The sequence below is a fragment of the Mastigoproctus giganteus genome, chromosome 4 (assembly GCF_048544385.1).
Source record: "Mastigoproctus giganteus isolate SK-2022 chromosome 4, ASM4854438v1, whole genome shotgun sequence".
NCBI classification, from domain to species: Eukaryota; Metazoa; Arthropoda; class Arachnida; order Uropygi; family Thelyphonidae; genus Mastigoproctus; species Mastigoproctus giganteus.
In genome coordinates, this window is record NC_143578.1 from 15,365,026 (window position 1) to 15,385,065 (window position 20,040).

At 34.4% G+C, this 20,040-nt stretch overlaps 1 protein-coding gene across 1 annotated transcript in view; it reads left to right on the forward strand.

Moving 5' to 3' along the window:
• LOC150086430 (uncharacterized) overlaps positions 1 to 19,332 on the forward strand; it is a 109,988-nt gene extending 90,656 nt beyond the window's left edge. The window contains exons 3-9 of the mRNA XM_090372164.1: positions 7,487 to 7,591; positions 9,451 to 9,561; positions 10,371 to 10,406; positions 12,658 to 12,787; positions 17,006 to 17,109; positions 18,684 to 18,795; positions 19,318 to 19,332. Coding sequence (XP_090228290.1) covers positions 7,487 to 7,591; positions 9,451 to 9,561; positions 10,371 to 10,406; positions 12,658 to 12,787; positions 17,006 to 17,109; positions 18,684 to 18,795; positions 19,318 to 19,332 — 613 coding nt within the window. The remainder of the gene's footprint in view (positions 1 to 7,486; positions 7,592 to 9,450; positions 9,562 to 10,370; positions 10,407 to 12,657; positions 12,788 to 17,005; positions 17,110 to 18,683; positions 18,796 to 19,317) is intronic.
• Positions 19,333 to 20,040: the final 708 nt, after the last annotated feature.

The following is a 20,040-nucleotide window of genomic DNA, read 5'->3' on the forward strand; positions in this document are numbered from 1 at the left end:
TGTGTGAGATCATTAGTAATTGCAAAAGCCTCAGCATCTGGGCCCCATGTGACTAGAAAATGGAAGCCAGCTAGCAATATGAACATTAAAATCACTAAGGAAAATTATCTCACTATTAGGAAAGTTGGACTGGAGAAAGTAAAGTTTCAAAGGGATGAAGTCAAACAGTTTCAAGTGATTAGTGGAGGTGGAAGAACAATAGAGGCAACAGATGAATTTGACAGAATGTTGTAGAGATTTTAATCAACAGAAGATTGAAAAGAGAAAATTCCGAATTATTAAGTTTCCGACAGGGAATATCATTGTGGCCGTATGCATAAGTACCACCTTGGAAGCAAAATAAATCCTACAACGAATAATTCGGACAACTGAGATGAGCACTGGTTGAATCAACCGATTACTGGGATTCTGTCAGAAAAGGTATGTGGGGTTTAGCAGACTGTAAGTGGAAATGGATATCATTGAATACACATGACAAGAATATATACCCAGCTCCTTGACATAATGTGGCCTTGATAATGCCTACTCCCCACGCATACACACTACTCGGACTTCCTCCAGCCACTATCTGAAAGAGTAGAGGCAGAAAGATTATACACTAGCTGATGCAGAAGCCTCCTGGAGAGTTAACAGTAGGTTTGGTCCAGTGTACTATCTGGACACTGCCCAGCCTGCAAACACCGTTTTAGAGCTGTACCCTTAATGTAAAGAAGATTATATTTCACCAAGATGTCTGTAATATTCTCAAAAGGCATCACTCATACTGCATGATGGAAGAGATAGGGGGTTGTTGGAGCTTTGCTCTGAAGACCAAACATCAGTCTTCAGAGCAAAGCTCCACCACTTCAATAATGCAGAGGGGTGGCTTTACTCCCCTGCTTACATTGTTATCCACCTGGGTTTACCTCCAGCATGCTAGGTGCCATATTTTGGGACTTTTGCGTGTAGGTTATACCCAGGATTACTAACATCTAAACCAAGTTTAGTACAATATTTATATGCATTCAAATATTGGTTAAATGCTATTGTGGGCATACAGATACTAACTTTTTATAGTGAAGAAACATGCATATATTAGTATGCTTACAATGTATTTTAAACTGGTTTAAACCCTCTGTTCTAGTGAGTGTCAGATTAAGAAAGATGGATGTAGGATGAATTAATGAGGCTCATGGCAGAAAAGAAAAATGCATGGGATGCATATAAAGTATCAAGGCAACAAAGAAGGCCTATAGCAGATATAAACTAGTTTGTAATCAAGTCATAAAGGAGGTTAGGCAAGCGAAAGCAGATTATGAGAAATCTTTGGCAAAGGATGCAAAGAAAAACAGCAAACAGTTCTTTACTTATGTAAACTCTAGAAGGAAGAGGATGAATCAGATTGGTCCACTTAACATAGATAGTTTGACTATTGATGATCCTGCTCAAGTAGCTGATAAACTGAATGAATATTTTGCATCTACATTCACACATGGGAATTATTCAAGGAGGGGAATGCCAGAAGTTTATCAAACTCTAACAGGAGATAAGTGATTTCGTAATAACTGAGAGCATAGTGGAGGAGAAATTGTTGAAGTTAAACATAAAAAAAAGGCACCTGGGGCAGATGGAATCATCCAGTTATTATGAAGAAAGCAGCAAGTAAGCAAACCTTTAGCCATAATTATGAGAGCATCCTTAGAGTCAGGGGAGGTCCCCATGGACTGGAGATGTGCAATGTATCTCCAATTCACAAAGGGAGTTTGAAGGGTGACACAAATAATTATAGACTTGATAGTTTAACTTCTGTTCCGGGGAAAATAATGGAGTCACTGGTTAAAGAGGTAGGATCACCTCGACAAGACAGCAGTACTAGTTCAGACACAGCATGGGTTTGTTAAGGGGAAGTCTTGTCTGACCAATTTGATTGGATACTACAATGTGATCACAAAGGAACTGGATGCAAAAAATAATTTTGATATCATATACTTAGATTTCAGGAAATCCTTTGATACTGTTGCACATGGAAGACTGCTGTGCAAATTGGAGTGGTATGACATTCAGGGTAAGTTACTGCAGTGGATAAAGGGATGGTTGAGTGGGAGATGGCAGAGAGTGGTAATAAATGGACACTGCTCTATGTGAACTAATGTTATTAGCAGGTTCCCTAGGATTTGGTGCTGGGCCCATTGTTTTGTGTATTTATCAGTGATATCGATGAAGGTATATCAGGCTTAATGTCCAAGTTTGCAGATGATACAAAGGTTGGCAGGGTTGTTAATGACAATAAAAACAGTATGCTGCTGCAACAGGATCTAGAAAAGTTAGGCAGATGGGCCAAGAAGTGGCAACTCAAGTTTTAACATTAACTAATGCAAAGTATTCTATGTGGGTAGCAGTAACCCAAGAGAAACATGCCAACTGTGTGGTACTACACTCAGGGAGGTGGAGAATGAAAAACACCGGAGGTAATTGTGCAGTCAGATATGAAGTTTGGTGAGCAATGCAGACGGGCTGCCAAAGCACGTCATGGTGTTTTGTCGATGATATATATGAATTTTGCTAGCAGAGTCAAGGAGGTGATTATCCCTTTGTATAAGGCAGTTGTCAGGCCACATCTTGAGTACTGTGTACAGATCTGGAGGCCTCATTTTAGGAAGGATGTAGAGTTGCTAGAATGAGTAGAGGAGGGCAACAAGATTGGTGAGAGGAACAAAGGGGTTCTTTTTGCAAGTTGCAGCATCTGGAGACTAGGCACCTATGAGGTGATCTGATCGAGATGTATATGGCCTTGAATGGATTGAGCAGGCTCAATGCTGGCAGGATACTTCCACTTGCTCAGATTAAGAACCTGAGGGGGGCATAGATTCAAATTGATTAAAGACAGTTGTAGAATAGATGTAATAGTAGTGGCATGTGATGCAAGAAAGCAAATGTATGAACTTATGCAGCATCAGCCAAAAAAAAAAAAAAATCGCACCATTCCCTCCAAATGTCTGTCCAGTTCCTCCTTAAATTTATTTAACCTATCAACTTCCACAATGACAGATCGAAGTTTGTTCCAGCAATTAACCACCTGCTGGCTAAAGGCAAATTTCTGCACATCTATTCTACATCTGTCTTTTCTTAATTTGAATTTATGCCCCCTTAGGTTCGTAATCTGAACAAGTGGAAGGATCCCATCAGAATTCAGCGTGCTCAACCCATTCAAGATTGCAGAAGTTTGCTGTTAGCCCATGGGTAGTTGATTGCTGGAACAGACTTCCATCTGTTGTTGCGGAAGTTGATAGCTTAAATGAATTTAAGGCTGAACTAGACGAACATTTGGAGTGACCGGATGGGTAAAATGCGAAGGGTTTTTTGTTGTTTTTTTTTTTTTTTTTTTCACTGATTATGTATAAGCTTGCTTTATTGCACCATATGCCTCAACTAATGCTAATAACATTATTAGATCTTTCCTCTTCCAGGGTAAATTTAAACCTAGAAAGATAATGTTCATTATCTATTGTGTATATACTATGCACAATATATCATTGAGATATCTACTGTAATAAATGTGTGCAGGATGCACACGTATTACAGTAGATAAGACCTTGGATAAATATAATTCTGACAAGAGACTACTTAAATTAAGACCCATGAGTAATTCATCTGCCTGTGTACTTTATTTTCAAGGACTGTACAGCAACTCCCCGACTTACGTATGGGTTGCATTCCGTGGAACTCTGCATAAGTAGGAATTTCCCTAAACATGTAAATAGAATTATTTATTCAATTTTTTTTTATCTCATGTGCAGGAAAAATTACAAAAGTGTACAAAATTTCAAAATTATAAAAAGATAGGAAACAGGCATAACGTCAGCAAGTTTTACCTTTCGAGCATCGTTGCCATAATTAACTCTCCAGCTGATAAGCACGCCGCTGCCCAAGTTGAGGGCTGTGGAGATAAGAAAGTTTTTTTTCCCAACACTTCACAAAATTTCTCTGCAGCTGCAGAATCAGCACTGGCAACTTCACCACATGCTTTAATGTTTTGGGAACCAGCACGATGTTTGATCCTATTAAACCAGCCGTTGCTTGCCGTAAACTTGGCTTTGAGGTTCACCGTACTTATCCTTAATATCTTCATAAATACTTGCTTTTGCTTGATTGGCCATTGGACTCAGGGGCACTCGCTTCTGAATCTGATTTTCCATCCATATTATTAATAGCTTTTCCACCGTTGATATAGCACCTGAATGCTGTTTTGTGTTCACTGTTGATCTTAAATGCGTTGATCCTTTAACATGTTCTTTTATATGTGCACTGTTCCTTAAAATAGTATTCACTGTTGAAGCAGCGAGACCTAATTCTGTGCAATAGATGACAAACTTTGTTTTGCTTTGTAATTCTTAATTAATGATCATCATTTCTAAATCAATTTTGTTTCATTTCCTAGCACTGCCAGCACTTGCACTTTCCGTTGGTCCCTTTCCCTTCACCATTGTAATTAGTAAATAGGAATGAAGAAAAGATTCTGAAAATTTATTTGATTTTTATATGATTGAAAATTTCGGTGAAGGGTAACTCATTTCCCCATACTACTGTAGCGTAAAAATCCACGCAGTTCCAGTTATCTGTATTATCGCAAATGCAATAAGGTCGCATTTACTACCCGTTTATAATAGACTGTGCTAACAGAAAAGCCCAGTAAACTGGGAAGTGCAAATTGTTTTTATTGTTTTATGGTAGTGACCTCCAGAAATGAGTTTTAGAAAAATATCACAAAGACATTCAAAATTGGTTCTTATTAGTATGCTGCACCAGCCAAAAAAAAAAAACCAAATAAAACAATGATAAAAAAATAATAATTAAATAAATAATAATAATTAATAAAAGAAAAGGAAATTAAACACATCATCCTATGCGCTTCCCTGACCCGAAGGTACTATCCTGATGACCTTTGAATTTCCCCAAACTGTCAGCCTCTACCACCCATGTAGGCAACTTATTCCAGTAAATTATAACTCGCTGGGTAAAATAAAACTTCCTGCAGTCCAATCTAAACATTTCCCCCGTAACTTGAATTTATGTCCCCTAGTTCTAGCATCATTTATAATCTTGAAAATTTCATCCTCATTCATTTTACTGATGCCTCTCAGAGCCTTAAACACCTCAATCAAATCTCCTCTAAGGTGTCTAGTTTCCAAACTCTGCAACCCATATATTCGAAGTCTTTCTTCATAAGGACGCCCTTTTGCCGATCTCACCAGGCGAATTACCCGCCTTTGCACCCTTTCAAGAAGCTCTGTCTTTCTTTAGGTGTGGTCTCCATACTTGAACACAGCATTCCAAGTGTGGTCTAACAAAAGCGTTATATAATGGGATTATCACGTCCCTATCTCTACTTGCAACTTGGCGCCTCCGTAGCCAGGTGGGCAGGAGCAGCAGTTCATAGCACACACTTCTTGATTAGACTGGGGTTCGAGCCTGTGACCACCAAATACGGAGGATGCGGAAAGGTCGGGAGTGACCACCACATATCCCTGGAGCAATATGGCCTTAGTTGCTAATGCTCCTAAAAACCAAATAACAAACAAACAGACATCTACTTGCTAAAGTTCAATAGATCATTGAAAGGACACCATGGACCTTCCTTGCAACCTGTTTACAATGCTCAGAGAATTTCATGTCTGACTGTATCGTAACACCCAAGTCCCTTTCCTCCAGTACTGGGTTTAGTTGAACTCCACCAAGAAGTTATTTTGGGATTACTGTTTCCCAGGTGTAATACCTTACACTTTGTTGGATTAAAGCATAGCTGCCATTTTTCTGACCATTCCTGAAGTTTATCTAGGTCTCTCTCTGAAGAAGCTCAGCTTGACAGTGATCATTAATTACTCTACCAATTTTAACATCATCTGCAAATTTAGACATCACGCTCTCTATGCCTTCATCAATGTCGTTTATGAAAATTAAAAACAACAGTGGTGCTAATAGTGATCCTTGGGAACCCCACTTCTTACATCAACCCAATCTGAGGAATAGCCATTTATCACAACCATCTTATAACGGAACGCATGATAATAATGAAAGTGTAGTGCAATTTCCATTATAAAAATGACCTTTTAGAGAAATAAATAAAAAGTTATATGGCGAAACTTTCAACTTCTAAGGTCTTGGAATGAATTGCCAAAAAAAAAAAGTGTTCTTGGGTTCACATTAAGATATTTTCATGATATCTCCATTTATTTCTAAATGATGCAAAATATGTTTCCATGGTTTTTTAAGTTTGCACTGGCCAGCAAAAACTTACATAAAGTCGAATTTCCATAAGTCAAGTATTACATAAGCCGGGAAGTGGCTGTATAATTAGTTTGAACTAAAAGCTTTACTAATTTGAATACAATCCTATCCAAGAATCCTCTTCCTTTTCTAAGAGTTTGATCATTAGAAAGTAAAACTCATAAAATGTCCAATGTGCATGGTACAAAAGGAAAATTGAACATTTGACTGTTGAACAGTCAAATGTTCATTTTCCTTTTGTCTTCTTTAATAAATGATTTTTTAATAAATAATTCATTCAGTCAGATATGAAATTTCTATAGCAATTTGTCATTATTATAATTTTTGTGGTAACCACATCATTTTTTCATCTTTGGTTAAACTGTAACAAAAGTAAATAAACCGTGATGTGATTCATTTCATATACTTCTGTTAGGCATATGTGGTATTTTGTTTATTGCAATACCAATTTAAACAGAAGTGTTTCATATATATATATTATTTTATCCATGGTTAGTGGATTCTTAAATGGACATACAAAACTAATCTACCCCATTGATATCAAAATCCATTATTTACAAACTTTTTGCTTGCACTTCTCACATCAAATCAAAAAATTAAATAATGTGAGACTTTTTTGGACTCCCTAAAAAGTTATAAAAAAATCCTTACTCATTTCGCAGAAGTAATAATTTTTCTCACATGTAATTAAATATTGTTATCTGATAGGCTGTTTATTAAAATTCTTTTTTTGGATTGTGGTATCCACTGAGAATAAATAACAGTAGGCTTCTCTACTAGAGAAGCATTACTTATTCAAAGTAGTGCAATACCTGGTATGTTGTTGTGAAGGCAGTCACAATATGAGATACAATTAAAACAATGCCTTTCATACTACATACATAGTTTAAATTTATGGGTAAACTATGGTGTATATACACCTATATTATATACTTAATTAAAATTCTTTATAGTGAAGTTCTTACAAAATGCAGTAGTACTTATTGCACTAGACATTTTACTACGTTTAAATGTAATATTTGATCAAAAAATAATCAATTGGATAATTAATTGTTTTATTAGATTTGCACAATAAATTTTAGATTAATATTTTTAATAGCAGCTTTAATTTTAAATCTGTATACTGGTATTGAATCGAATAATTCCTAATAGTGTTGTTATTATTAGATTTTTTTTTTAAATTATTCTCTTGTTTATGAAGAAATTCAACTTTCTTTTGCAGAACATACTGTTCACATATTAGTGATGAAGAACAGTATGAATGTTTTGGAGAGGCTGATGAATTAGAATGTGATGCCCATGATGCCAATAATAAGCCATCTCTAAGGTAAACATGCAAGTGATAGAATGTAAACTGATTAAATTTGTAAATATTTCAAATATTTTAGAGATATGAAGCTCTGCCAACTTTTCTTCATTTCTTTTTATATCTACTTCTTTTTCAGCTGTCCACTTTCCTGCTTTCCTTAATGTTATTTGAATTTCTAAGGTAGAAATTTTTGCACTTGCTTTTAAAGTTTACTTTAATAAAATATGAAGAGAGCAGCACAAAGCAAAATATAACTTATCTTAGAATATTCTAAAAAAAAATTCAGTTAGAAAAATGTTAATAGTTGCAGAAAGGCATAGTTATTTCAAAAGTAGGAGGAGCACCCTTTCAGGATGGTATCATAGACTATGATAAAGGTACATGAAACTGGTGAAGCACATGTGCATGCACTTCACTGACTTTTCAAATTAGCACCCATTATTACGTTGAAATCTACATAAAGAATTATTGCCAGAAATCATAAAACTGAAACAGTTTTATTAGGCAATTATAAATCTGAGCCACTGAACATTGAGTGACCCAGAATGGAGATCATTAAGCTGTTTTCTTCAGAATGATTTGGACTTTTTTTTTTTTTTTTTTATCAAAATCCCAAATGCAAGAAGTATTAGAACCTATAGTACTTAGTACCATTCATGGGTGGTAGGTTGAAAAGATGAAATAAGATATTTGTTGACATTAGACTTGAACTATTGTAGATTGCAATTTTCAGGAAATACCTATGAAGGAAGGTTATTCCAGAAAACAGAAGTTGATTGAATAAATGAGGAAGAAAAAAAGTTGCTTCTGTGAGTTTGAAGTCGGACAGTAATAGGATGTTGACTGGTTGTGTCACGTGTTCTGGCTTCATTATAGTCAGAGAAATGGCAGTCAAGTTTTATCAGTGGGTAGGTAGACACTGTAAAGACCTGAACATGCCCAGTGACGAGATGCAAGGGAGTAGTGCAGATGATGAAATAAACTAAAGTATATTTGTGGAGACCACACCTCAAAAAAAAAAAAAAAAAAAAAGAGCTGCCTGAAAGGGTCCAGAGATGAGTAACTCGCCTGGTGAGATCGGCAAAAGGATGTCCTTACGAGGAAAGACTTTGAATATGTGGGTTGCACAGCTTGGAAACTAGGTGACTTGATTGTCGTATTTAAGGCTCTGAGAGGCAATAGTAAAATGGATGAGGATGAAATTTTCACGATTATAAATGATTCTAGAACTGTGGGCCATAAATTCAAGTTATGGGGAGAGATTTTTAGACTGGATTGCAGGAAGTTTTATTTTAGCCAGAGAGTATAAATTACTGGAATAAGTTGTCTACATGGGTGGTTAGAGGCTGACAATTTGGGGAAATTCAAAGGTCAGCCTATTTTTACAGGAGGAGGGAAATGCATAGGTTATCTTTCCTTTTCTCATATTATTATTTATTAATTATTTATTTTATTATTATTATTTTTTTTTTTTTTTTTTGGCTGGTGCAGCCTAAGCCTTGGGCTTCCTTGCACCATATGGCCATTACTAATACTAACAGCCTTTTTTTACAATAATTATAAAACGTTATTGTACAAGCTGATCGTACCCACATTCTATACATAATAATGAGCAGACTAGGTCTGTTACTTAGTGCATTGATTTTATATTTTGGAGATATTTTGCCATGAGTTACTTTGGTATTACACTAAATTTGCTCATTACCATATACAGAATGAGGATTTACTATGTATAGAATGAGGATATGCTCTGTTTGCAATTCTTTTTGCAGGAAGCATTTGTCCTAAATTACTTTAAAATTTTAATAATTAAATATTTAAAATCTCTAAAATTGGGAAGGTAAAAAACATTGGTAACAAGGACTTCTTGTTTTCAGCTCTGACAGTTTTCGTAGTACCGGCAGTGGAGGAAGTACTGGTAGTGGTAAATCACATGCGTTTCAACAAAGAAATACTTGGTTACGTACCAGCTTACGAAGAGCATCAGGGTATGTTTTGGAAGTTTATTTTTTTATTATTTATTTATTTTTTAGGAAATTAAACTTGTTCCCTTTTATTGACATTAGAAACTATCAATTGAGTATGGGAGACTTCAATCATTAGTTTTTAAATGTCATATTTTTTGCATGATTGTTTTGGGTTGGTGGCATCAATTTTTTGTTTAACGTATCTCATGCAAGAATTCTGTTTACAACAAGTTTTTTTCAAAAGTAAAGAACTTGTGGAACCTCATGCCTGTTTAGATGGTTAGCTAATATAAATAGCAAGATTTACATCCATTTGCTGTTTTATATATTTTTTATAACATATTGGCAAAATAATTTGAGGCTAATTTTACAATTGCCACAATATATATTACAAACAAAGAGGACTTCTCAAAGAAGTGCTACTTATATTTGTGTAAAGCCATTTTGAAAAAACTGTTTTGCAAATTGCTGATTGTACATCAAGTAAATAAAAGTGCTACTATTTATATCTGATTTTAAATTCAGAAGAAAAAGCTTAAATGTATAATTCATCACGCTACAATATTTTTATTGTTATCAAAACTAAAATTACCGTAACACAGAGCGAAAACGGATGCAAAAATAGATTGTGACAAGTTTAATAATAGGAAATATGCATATATTAGATTAGATACATACAAACAAAAAGCTTTCGGTTGTTTTGTCAACCTTCTTCAGTTAAACTGACAGTTTCTTTTCACTCTGTGTTACAGTAATTTTAGTTTTGATAATGAATCCAGAGTGCACAGGCCTCTTTAATCATAATCATATTTTTATTGTTATTTTTTTAGTTCAAGTAAAAGGCAATCATCTAATGCCCTTGCAAGGTGAGTTGAGATAATTTTCTTCTCTAACTCCAGTTTTTAATAACCAAAACACATGATATAATTGTTAAGATGGTGTTTCAATGCAGGTTACTAATAAATTTAAATAATTCTGTTAAACAATGCTACTTGGCATTGAGTTTTATTGTTGACTGTTTTGGGATAATGTTTCTTCCATAGCCTAACAAATGCTGTCACCATCCTGGAAGGACAACCCCAGATGGTCAACGGTAAAACCTATTGCAGGGTAGTGTTGTTTTATAGAGCTATTTCAATTTAAAAATACTTGAACTGCAAAGATTTTAACTTCTAACTAGTGTTAAAGAATGGTTTAGAATTAGTATGCTAAAGTATGTCAAAAGTTTTAATTTGACAATTATTGTCAAAAAAATTACGTTTCATTTCAAAAGTTACCTTTTGAAATGAATTGTAATTAAACATTCCATTACTGTATTTAATAATTTCCCTTTGTTTAATTAAGCATTCTGATATTGTAATTAATAATTATTTTTCTTTCTTTTTTGTGAAGAACTGCTCTCTATTCTGCCAGCCACAGGAAATAAACTTCAAGAGAAATTTGCAAAAATAAATAAATGGTGCAGAGAATAAATCCTAAAAAAAAACTGCTGTTTGGCATGATGGAGCAGTATAACACCATTGCAAATTTAACAGCCTGTTATAGCTCCATGTATAACACCATTATAAACTGTTTCCTCTTATTTGACAAAAAAATAACTGAAAGAGGAGCCATTTTGATCAAGTCTTGATAATTCTTAAATAATGACTAAAAAAAGGTAAACTCAAAAAAAAAAAAAAAACAGTTCACTGCTAGTTACTTGTTTGGGAAGTTCTTTGTTTAAATCTTCCCTGTTGGAAAGGAGGGGTTTATGTTTTTTTAGGAATTGCTGAATAGGACAAATCTCCACGCAGAAGGAAAAATATCACTACAGTAAAAGTGTAATGAGGTGAAACAGGGCAGAAGTTAACTGTGGAACACAAGTTTTAATAATAAGTGGAAAAATGCCATAAAGCCCTGAAGATTTCTGTGCATTAATGTTGTTCAAGATCTCTTTCTCTCGGAAAATCAAGGGGAATCATTGAACGAGATACATTTATTATGGCAGGAGGATGTTAACCGAAGTCATCAGTAGAAGAATTAGAGGAAAATTAAGGTACCAGTATATTTTTAGATGAAATATAATCATTGGGGCATAAAAAGGTTGGAAATGTGAATGAACAGAAAGTCTGACCGGTGTCTTTTTGTAAAAGACCAGATGTCTAGATTAATCATTTGGATAGAGGTTCCTGGACTTCTTAAACTTTATTTTAGATTTATTAATAACTTGTTTACAGCCTGTTGCAAGCTCTAGCATAGGCAGAAAATGAAGCTAATAATTTTGATGCAAAGCAGTTGTGATTTATTTTATGTACTTAGCTCCTTGGCATAATGTGGCCTCACCGGTGCCTCCTGCATACTCATTACTTGGACTCCCTCCAGTCACTGTCTGGCAGATTAGAGGTAGAAAGATTATACACTTGCTGATCCAGGTGCCTCCTAGAGCATTACTAGTAGGTTTTATCCAGTGGACATCATGTGGCCGGCCTGTGAACACCGTTTTAGAGCTGTACCCTCAAAATGTAATGAATAAATTTAATTCCATGATAACCTCAAAGGGCATTAATCGTACTGTGTGACAGAAGAGATGTGTGCCACCAGAGCTTTGCTCTGGAGACTAGACACTGGTTTCATTACTTCACATCTCCAACAAAGTGGTGGAATTGCACTGGTTGACGAGTCATCTACTACCTAATATTGCTTGGTAACACAAAGGAGTGGCATTGTTCTGTATTGTTATCATCACACCTTGACTCTATGTTGGTTCACACCTGGGTAGGTACTTCCAGTATATTAGTTGCTGTTTTTCAGGATTTTCACATGTGCGGGAGGGGTTTATAACCAGGGCTACTAACAGTCCCACCATCATGAAGGCACAAACAGAGGATTTGTCACAGAATGACTGCACTTCACTGAAATTCGGTCCACTTCACTTGGGTGTCATGTGAATGTCAGTTCCATCAGCATTTCAGACTTCGTACCAAGCCCTAGCTTTTCATACCTGAAAGAATGTCTGACAAGCCTCAAGGACTGTTATTTCTTTTATAATGTCTAGATTTAAATATTTTAATGTATTAAAATTTTAAATAATTAGAATATGTATTAATTTTTAATCATTATAATATTTCTCCATTTCAGTCAATTATTTCGTTCTGGAGCAGCCAATGGTTTTAATTCCAGCAGCAGGGGAAGTTCTGTTGTAGATTTTGATGATGTATGCAGTGATCAAATATCTCTTGAGGATGATGTCCAAGATCTCAATGAAAAGGTATGACTTATTTATACAGATTGAAACTGAATTTGATGCAGTACAGTAATTTCAGTATTTCTTGATTACAGTGGTCCCTTGATTAATAATGTCTTCAACAACATTATGGCTTACAATGTGCCTCTCATGGGATTTGATTAACAATGAAAGTTTGAGTTAATAGTATTGGTACAAGGACATTTGGATGTTATTTTTGACCAAGAAAGGTGTTCATAAGCATGGAATTATTTTTGATCATTCAGGGTGCTCTAAAGTCCACTTTTGTTTTCAACCAGTCACAGTACTCTAATGTCACATGGTCGCATTTATCAGCACTTGGAATCCATTTCTTTCAACCTTTTCAGTGTGAACATATCTCTCTCTCATTGTAATAACTTAAATCATTAGCCATGGCCCCAAAAGTGTATGTAAAAGAAGAAAAGCAGGAAATTATTTTTGAATATGAAAGCGGGTCTTAAAATTATGCAACAGTTACTTGGAAAGATCATTATGTAGTAACAATATTTTTAGTTAAAGGTATGTAGTCTTTTGTCAGTTGTTGTTATTTGGTTTTTAGGAGCATTATCAACTAAGGCCATATTGCTCCGGGGATATGCAGTGGTCAATCCCTGACCTTTCCGCATCCTCCGTATTTGGTGGCCACGGGCTCTAACCCTGGTCTAATCAAGAAGCGTGTGCTACACACTGCTGCTCCTGCCCACCTGGCTATGTAGGCACCCTCTTTTGTCAGCTTACTGTATTAATTACATATATATTTAACAATGTTAGCATATTTATTTACGCCGACCGGGCTAGCCGAGTGGGTAAAGTACCTGCGCGGCAACCCAAGGTCGCGGGTTCGATTCCCGCCTCGGGCTTGGATCAAAGTACTACAAAAAAACCTTGGGAGGTGCAATATGGCCATAGAAGCCGATGCGCCAACAACTACCAAATCAAAAAAAAAAAAAATATATATTTATTTACTAATATAAAAAGTTCAGTACATTACTGTATTATAAAGTATGGGGTTTCTTTACTGTATTATAAAGTATAATACAGTAATTATAATACAGTAAAGTATAATACAGAGGTTATTACTGTATTATAAAGTATTAACCTGTATATGAACATGTTAATCTTTAACACATTTCATATACTTGATTAATAATAAATCTACAACCTACTATTAATTAAAATAAAGTAGTCATATTTAAGTTTTAAAGATGTATATATTATATCATATATAAATTTATAAGTTAATCCATTCTTTTCAGTTACTGCTAATTTAGTCGATAACCAAATCCATTATCAGCATGTGATAGAACATCATTAGGACTAAAACATTGCTGAATTTTTAAACCTAATATTTTAGTGGCTTTACTGGTTAATGAAGTGTAAGTGTATACAGATCATCAACTGCTGTAAAAAGATGATGCAGTATTTTGAGAGAGATTAAAAAACTTTGCCACTATGGCAATTATGGTGTGTTTTTTCACTTCAGAGGAAACTTTCCAGAGAAAATCACAGCTTTGAGTGAAGAGATAGACTGTTGCAGGGTAATTGTATTAATCGTATTAATAATAATTAATAGAATTGTATGAATGTGCTATAGAAAATTTTGCCATTACTGCCTAAAGAAGTGTGTTTTCTGTTGTCCATTAAAACATATCTGTGATGTCTCTTTGTTTGTTTGCTTGCTTGCTTCTAATCACAATTGTTGTTATTCAAACTATGCATTGTATAAAATTTGACAGTGAGAAAGTTCTTCCTTGATACTATAACAAGATGTAGGAAAATTAGGCAGATGAGCTGAACAGTGGTAGTTGAACTTTCAACACTGACAAATGCATGGTAACTGTATATGGATAATAGTACTCTCAGAACAACGTACCAATAGTTGTGGTACAGTAATGGAGAATGAAAAAAGAGCTGGGGTGCAATCGGTGGAGTAAGACATGAAGTACTTTGAGAAGTGCAGATGCGCTGCTAATATGGCCCACAGGGTTTTGTCAGTGATATAGCAATGAGATTTAGTGAGGGGGAAAGGGGTACTCTCATCAAGAAAGACTTCAGACACTGCAATTTGCAGAACCAGAAACTAGGCACCTAAAGCATTGATGGCATCCGTACTCTTGCTCAGTCAACACACTCACTCACTCGCTTATTGTGCAGAAATTTGTTTTCAGAAGGTAGTTGATTGTTGGAACAGACTTCCATTTAGTGTTGTGGAAGTTGGTAGTTTGAATAAATTTAAGAAATAATTAGGTTATTAGAGTGGACAGGTGAATATGAGAAGTGTTTTTTTTTTTTTTTTTTTTTTTGCTGATGCTGTATAATCTTGTTTCTTGCATAATAATTGTCCACTATTAATATTAAAAGCAACATATATGGTTCATTATTATTATTATTATTATTATTATTATTAGCCATATGGTACAAGAAAGCCTGAAGCTTATGCTGCACCAGCCAAAAAAAAAAAAAAAAAAAAAATTATAGGAAAGATCACACCAAAATATTAGTTTAATGGCTCATATTAAAATCATTAACACTCCTAATTAAAAATGGACAGTTAACTTAATTTGTAACTAACTAATGGTTACTCTTCAGAATGGGCTACGGCTAGGAGTGGGAGTCCATCAGAGATCAGCACTCAGTTTACCCCTTTTTCAATGAATGAATATAGGAATAAATTTGCAGATGACGATTAAGCAAGTAGTTAATGCCATCAAGTAGTGTTAGTTCCAAATTACTTAGCTAGGGTTCAAAGATGATCACATAAGTTGCAACTATGAATGCAAAGTTTTATAATTATGAAATGAAAACCCCAAAATAAATTGTATACTGATAGGTGTTGAGTTAAAAATGGCAGAAGGAGAAAGGAATTTAGCAGTTATGATACAGTCAGACATGAATTTCTCTGTATAGACAAGTAGCAATAGTGGGAGGCATGGTGTCTATAATTTATGGAAGAATTGCATTAATGGAGAGGTTATAATGCAAATATGAAACTGCACTTGGAATACTGTATACTCGGCCTTTTTATAGGTATAGAGGCCATACCTGCAAAAATGCAAAATTTCTTGAAAATATCCAATGATGATAAGTAATGCATTTGCCAGATCGGCTAAAGGGCACACTTGTGAGGAAAGACTCAGAATATGTGAGCTACATAGTTGGTAACTAAGTACTTTAGAGGAGATCTAATTGAGGTATATAAGGCATCTAAGGAGATCTAATTGAGGTATATATGTTCATAAATTATAGACACCATGACAGTAAAAAATTATAGACAGTAAAATTAATGCTGGTAATTTTTTTTTTTTTTTGTGGTCACAGATGTAATACTTTACAAGCTGACATTTCCTGAATTCTGTATTAAATCTTGTCATCAGACCAGGAAGCAATGTACAGGTACACATTAGGCTACTAACTTTCCAAGAAAAATAAAATTAACATCTAATGTATCTAAGCCTTAAATTCTACTTTGTTTAACAGATTTCAGGGACATAGCTTTTGTTAAATCTGAATATAATCTGTAGTTTTTTTAATTTCACCATAAAGCTTGCTCAAAATTAGTATAGTCATATAGTGCAAGGAAGCCATAGGCTTTTGCTGCACTGGCCAAAAAAAAAAAATTAATTTCATATGATTCCCTCACATCAACATCACTTATAAATGTCACTTTATATTTTACACCTTGCTTTTATCACCATTTCTTCATAACCGGAAAATAAGGAAATGTTACTGTCAAATCTTTTTGGAACTTTTTGTACAGTAAATGGCATAAATTTTAGCTTGTTTTCAACTCTGTTGGGTTAAACAGTTATATACAGAAAAATTTGCAAGTTTTTTTTTATTATTATTTTTTTTATTTTAATGAACTTTTTTTTTATTGAATTAATGGCATATTTAAGTTTTATTCAAAGATATCTATATTATTTAGAACCGTGAGTTACTAATAAAACTTCTTCAGTTGTTTATTGCTAGAAAGTACCATCATTACTTCTTTATTCAGCATTTTTAAACTTTATTGCTTAAAGCAATTTATGCCATACTGGCTTATTATTTAGGAATTCATAGTTGTAAGAAAAGCCTTCAGTGAAATCTTTATTTCAGTTTTATCATTTAAATATAAAAGGCAAATCATATGCATAAAGCCTTTTTTAGTTAGTCAGTATTTATGGGTTGTATTTTATATAGCTTTTATTTATTATTATTTTTTTTTCTCTTATCTCATAGGTTCATATGTTGGAACAGCAGGTAGCAACATTAAAAGAAAAGCAGACTAGTAGTGATGACCGATATAGTAGAGTAAAACAAGAAAACGTAACCCTTATGACTAGGTATGTAATATAAAACTTTTTGAGTGATTTGTTTATTTATTATTATTATTTTTTTTTTTTTTTGTGTTCTCTCACACACACAGCAAGAGAGACTTAATTGAAATTGTAAAGGAATGGTTGTTGGATAGGTGTGTAGAAATTTGTCTTCATTAAGAGAGTAATTGATTGTTGGAAATAAGCATCCACTTGTTATGGTAGCAGATAATTTGAATACGTTTGAAGAAGGATTGGAAAAATTATTGGAAGGGATGGGCAAACAGGTGGGTAAAAACTATTTTTATCTTTTGGCTGATTCTGTTTAAGCATATTTCCCTCTGACTTTGCCACCACTGATACTAGACATTAGTTTTCTTCCTCAATCATTGTGTACATTAAACTCTTATTAACAACTTAAGAAAAAATTCAGCTTGCTGCCCAATAAGCTTACATCTGATGTTATTTAATATACTGAAAGATATCTGATCTAGTTAATATATGAAAAAACATTTGACTAGCACATTCCGTCTGTGTATCTCTCTCTGCCTGTCCCTAACATTAGCAGTGTGCTTATAGTTTCTTTGCAGATTTAATATGGCGCACTATGGCCACAGATGCCAATGCGCCTAATAAATCCCCAAAGAAAGAAACAAACAAACAAGCAGATTTAATGCCCCTCCCCATTTCATTTGAAACATAAATATATTCAGTATCTAAATCACTAACAACAAAGTAGTACTGTTTTACTATATGGTTAATTAGCTGAATGGAAAAAATAAGTTTTTTCCCACTCTTTATTCTTGAGAACATCATATTAAGGATTGGTAGATGTGCATGAGCCTAGTCTTTACAAGTGCAGTGTTTTGGTTCAGCTTGAAGTACTGTTTCACAACTCCAGCATCTGTGTGCATACATCTGTTATAAGCGTGCACCAGATCTGGTTTTGAAAAACTACTCTACTCCAATCGTTTGAGCATACATGAAAACTGTTATATGTATCTCAGGTATGAAGGAATAAGAATGAGCTTCTAATTTAATGCTGTAGTGACTTTGTAGCTTGTTCTCTGGATGCCTTTATTATCAGTTTATTGTTAATACAAAAATATGAAATAATAATTCTTGTTAAGAAGGAATTGCATAGCTGTCACAAATTAAGTACCTACAATAGAAAGCAGGCATATGTGCCTTCATAACATTACATGTTCGTGTAAGGTTATGCATGATTTTTAGATGAGGCACTGAAATTCAAATTTGTGAAATGCATGTGGAATACAAGTGCATAATACTCTTTTTTTTTTCATGGTGGCAAGCATATCAGATAGTATCTGATATTGCCATTGTGCTTGCTACTGCAACACAATTTACATTGCAGATATATTATCATATTGTATTTGTCACTACTTCCATATTTTCAGACTTTTTTTTGATAAGTATCAGTCATTCTATTATATGCATATGAGATTACCTCTTAAATATAACAATTTCTGAACAAATTTTGCTTTCAGTATCGCATTCTTTAAGTAACATGATAGTCCTATTTTTCTTCTGTTTAATATGTTATCAATACACTGTTTAGAAAATGAAACCATTAATTGCAGTGTTGCACACTGCTTTCCTAGGATACAGTCACTTGAAGATCAAATTCGAGAACTTGAAGTGAGATCTGAAGAACAGATGAAAGAAGGGGAAAAAAGACTAAACGAAGCTATGGTGAGTTACGTTTATCTTTATTTAGATCTGGAGGATTGTCAGTGAACCATTGTTATGTATGAGAGTTTTTAAATGCTGAAACATTCCATGAATAAAGGCACATATGTAACATCTTGCTACTGGATGATGTACATGTTTTGTTGATACTAAGTGACCAAACCAAAATGGCTGCTTCATATTAACATGGACAGATGAATTGCACTTGAATCTATAAGAGGTAGAAACTAATTTATAATACAGCTAATAGAAAACAATGCAAAATTGCTGTTATCTAATTTGTGCATTCCAAAGAGATTGATCCCACAGAACTTCATCAACCAGTTGTGAGTTGTGTATGGTCCAGTAGTCACATCCAAGAAGGCAAGTCTGTGTTTTAGCACAGTCAGTCCAAAAACTCCACATTGCTATCTCCAGATGACAGTGATTAGTATTACAGATGGGAGGTGCTTATCCATCCACTATACAGTCCCAAACATTATAATAAAATGTTTTTGTCAGGTTTATTTTCCCTTTTTATTTCAGGAGCATAAGTTTTAAACTTGGCCATGAGCATAGAAATGTCTAGTTCTGGGTTTGGTGTGAAAAATAAATCAATAGTTCGGATTTGCAATGTCCACTATATTTCTGCAACTGTATTATGAATTAGTTTCCACCTCTTTGAAGTGGATTCAGATGTTACTGTCTAACATTTCAAAGCATATATGCATGCACAATACATTTGTTGTACCATTCATGTACTAAATATCAAGAATCTAGAGCTCCTGAGTTTAGATTATTGCCATGTGTATACACTGGTGCTCAAAGAAAGCGCATCACCCCTTAAAAAGGGGTGATGCACTGTCTTTGAAATTATCATCCAAATAACGTAAGTATATATGGCAATATTTCTTACAGATGCATCCGATAAGATTGACACGTGTAGGTAATGACACAATATTGCATCGGCTGTTACTTTCAGCTATATAAGCATGCTCTGCAAGAGTTGCAGTCATTCCTTGCTTGTGTCAGGATGGCGAGTTATGTGCAGTTGATGCCACAAAGAAAGAGTGCTATTGTTGCTTTACGTGAGGAAGCATATTCTTCACGTTGTATTGCTTATAGAGTGTCTTGTAATCAGTCTACAATGAGTAGATTTCTTTCCAAACTCAAGAATACTGGTTCTGCTGATAGGAAAAAATGAACCGGATGCAAACGAGTCTCTACGCCAAAACAGGACTGCGTTTTGAAGCGCTTATGCCTTAAAAA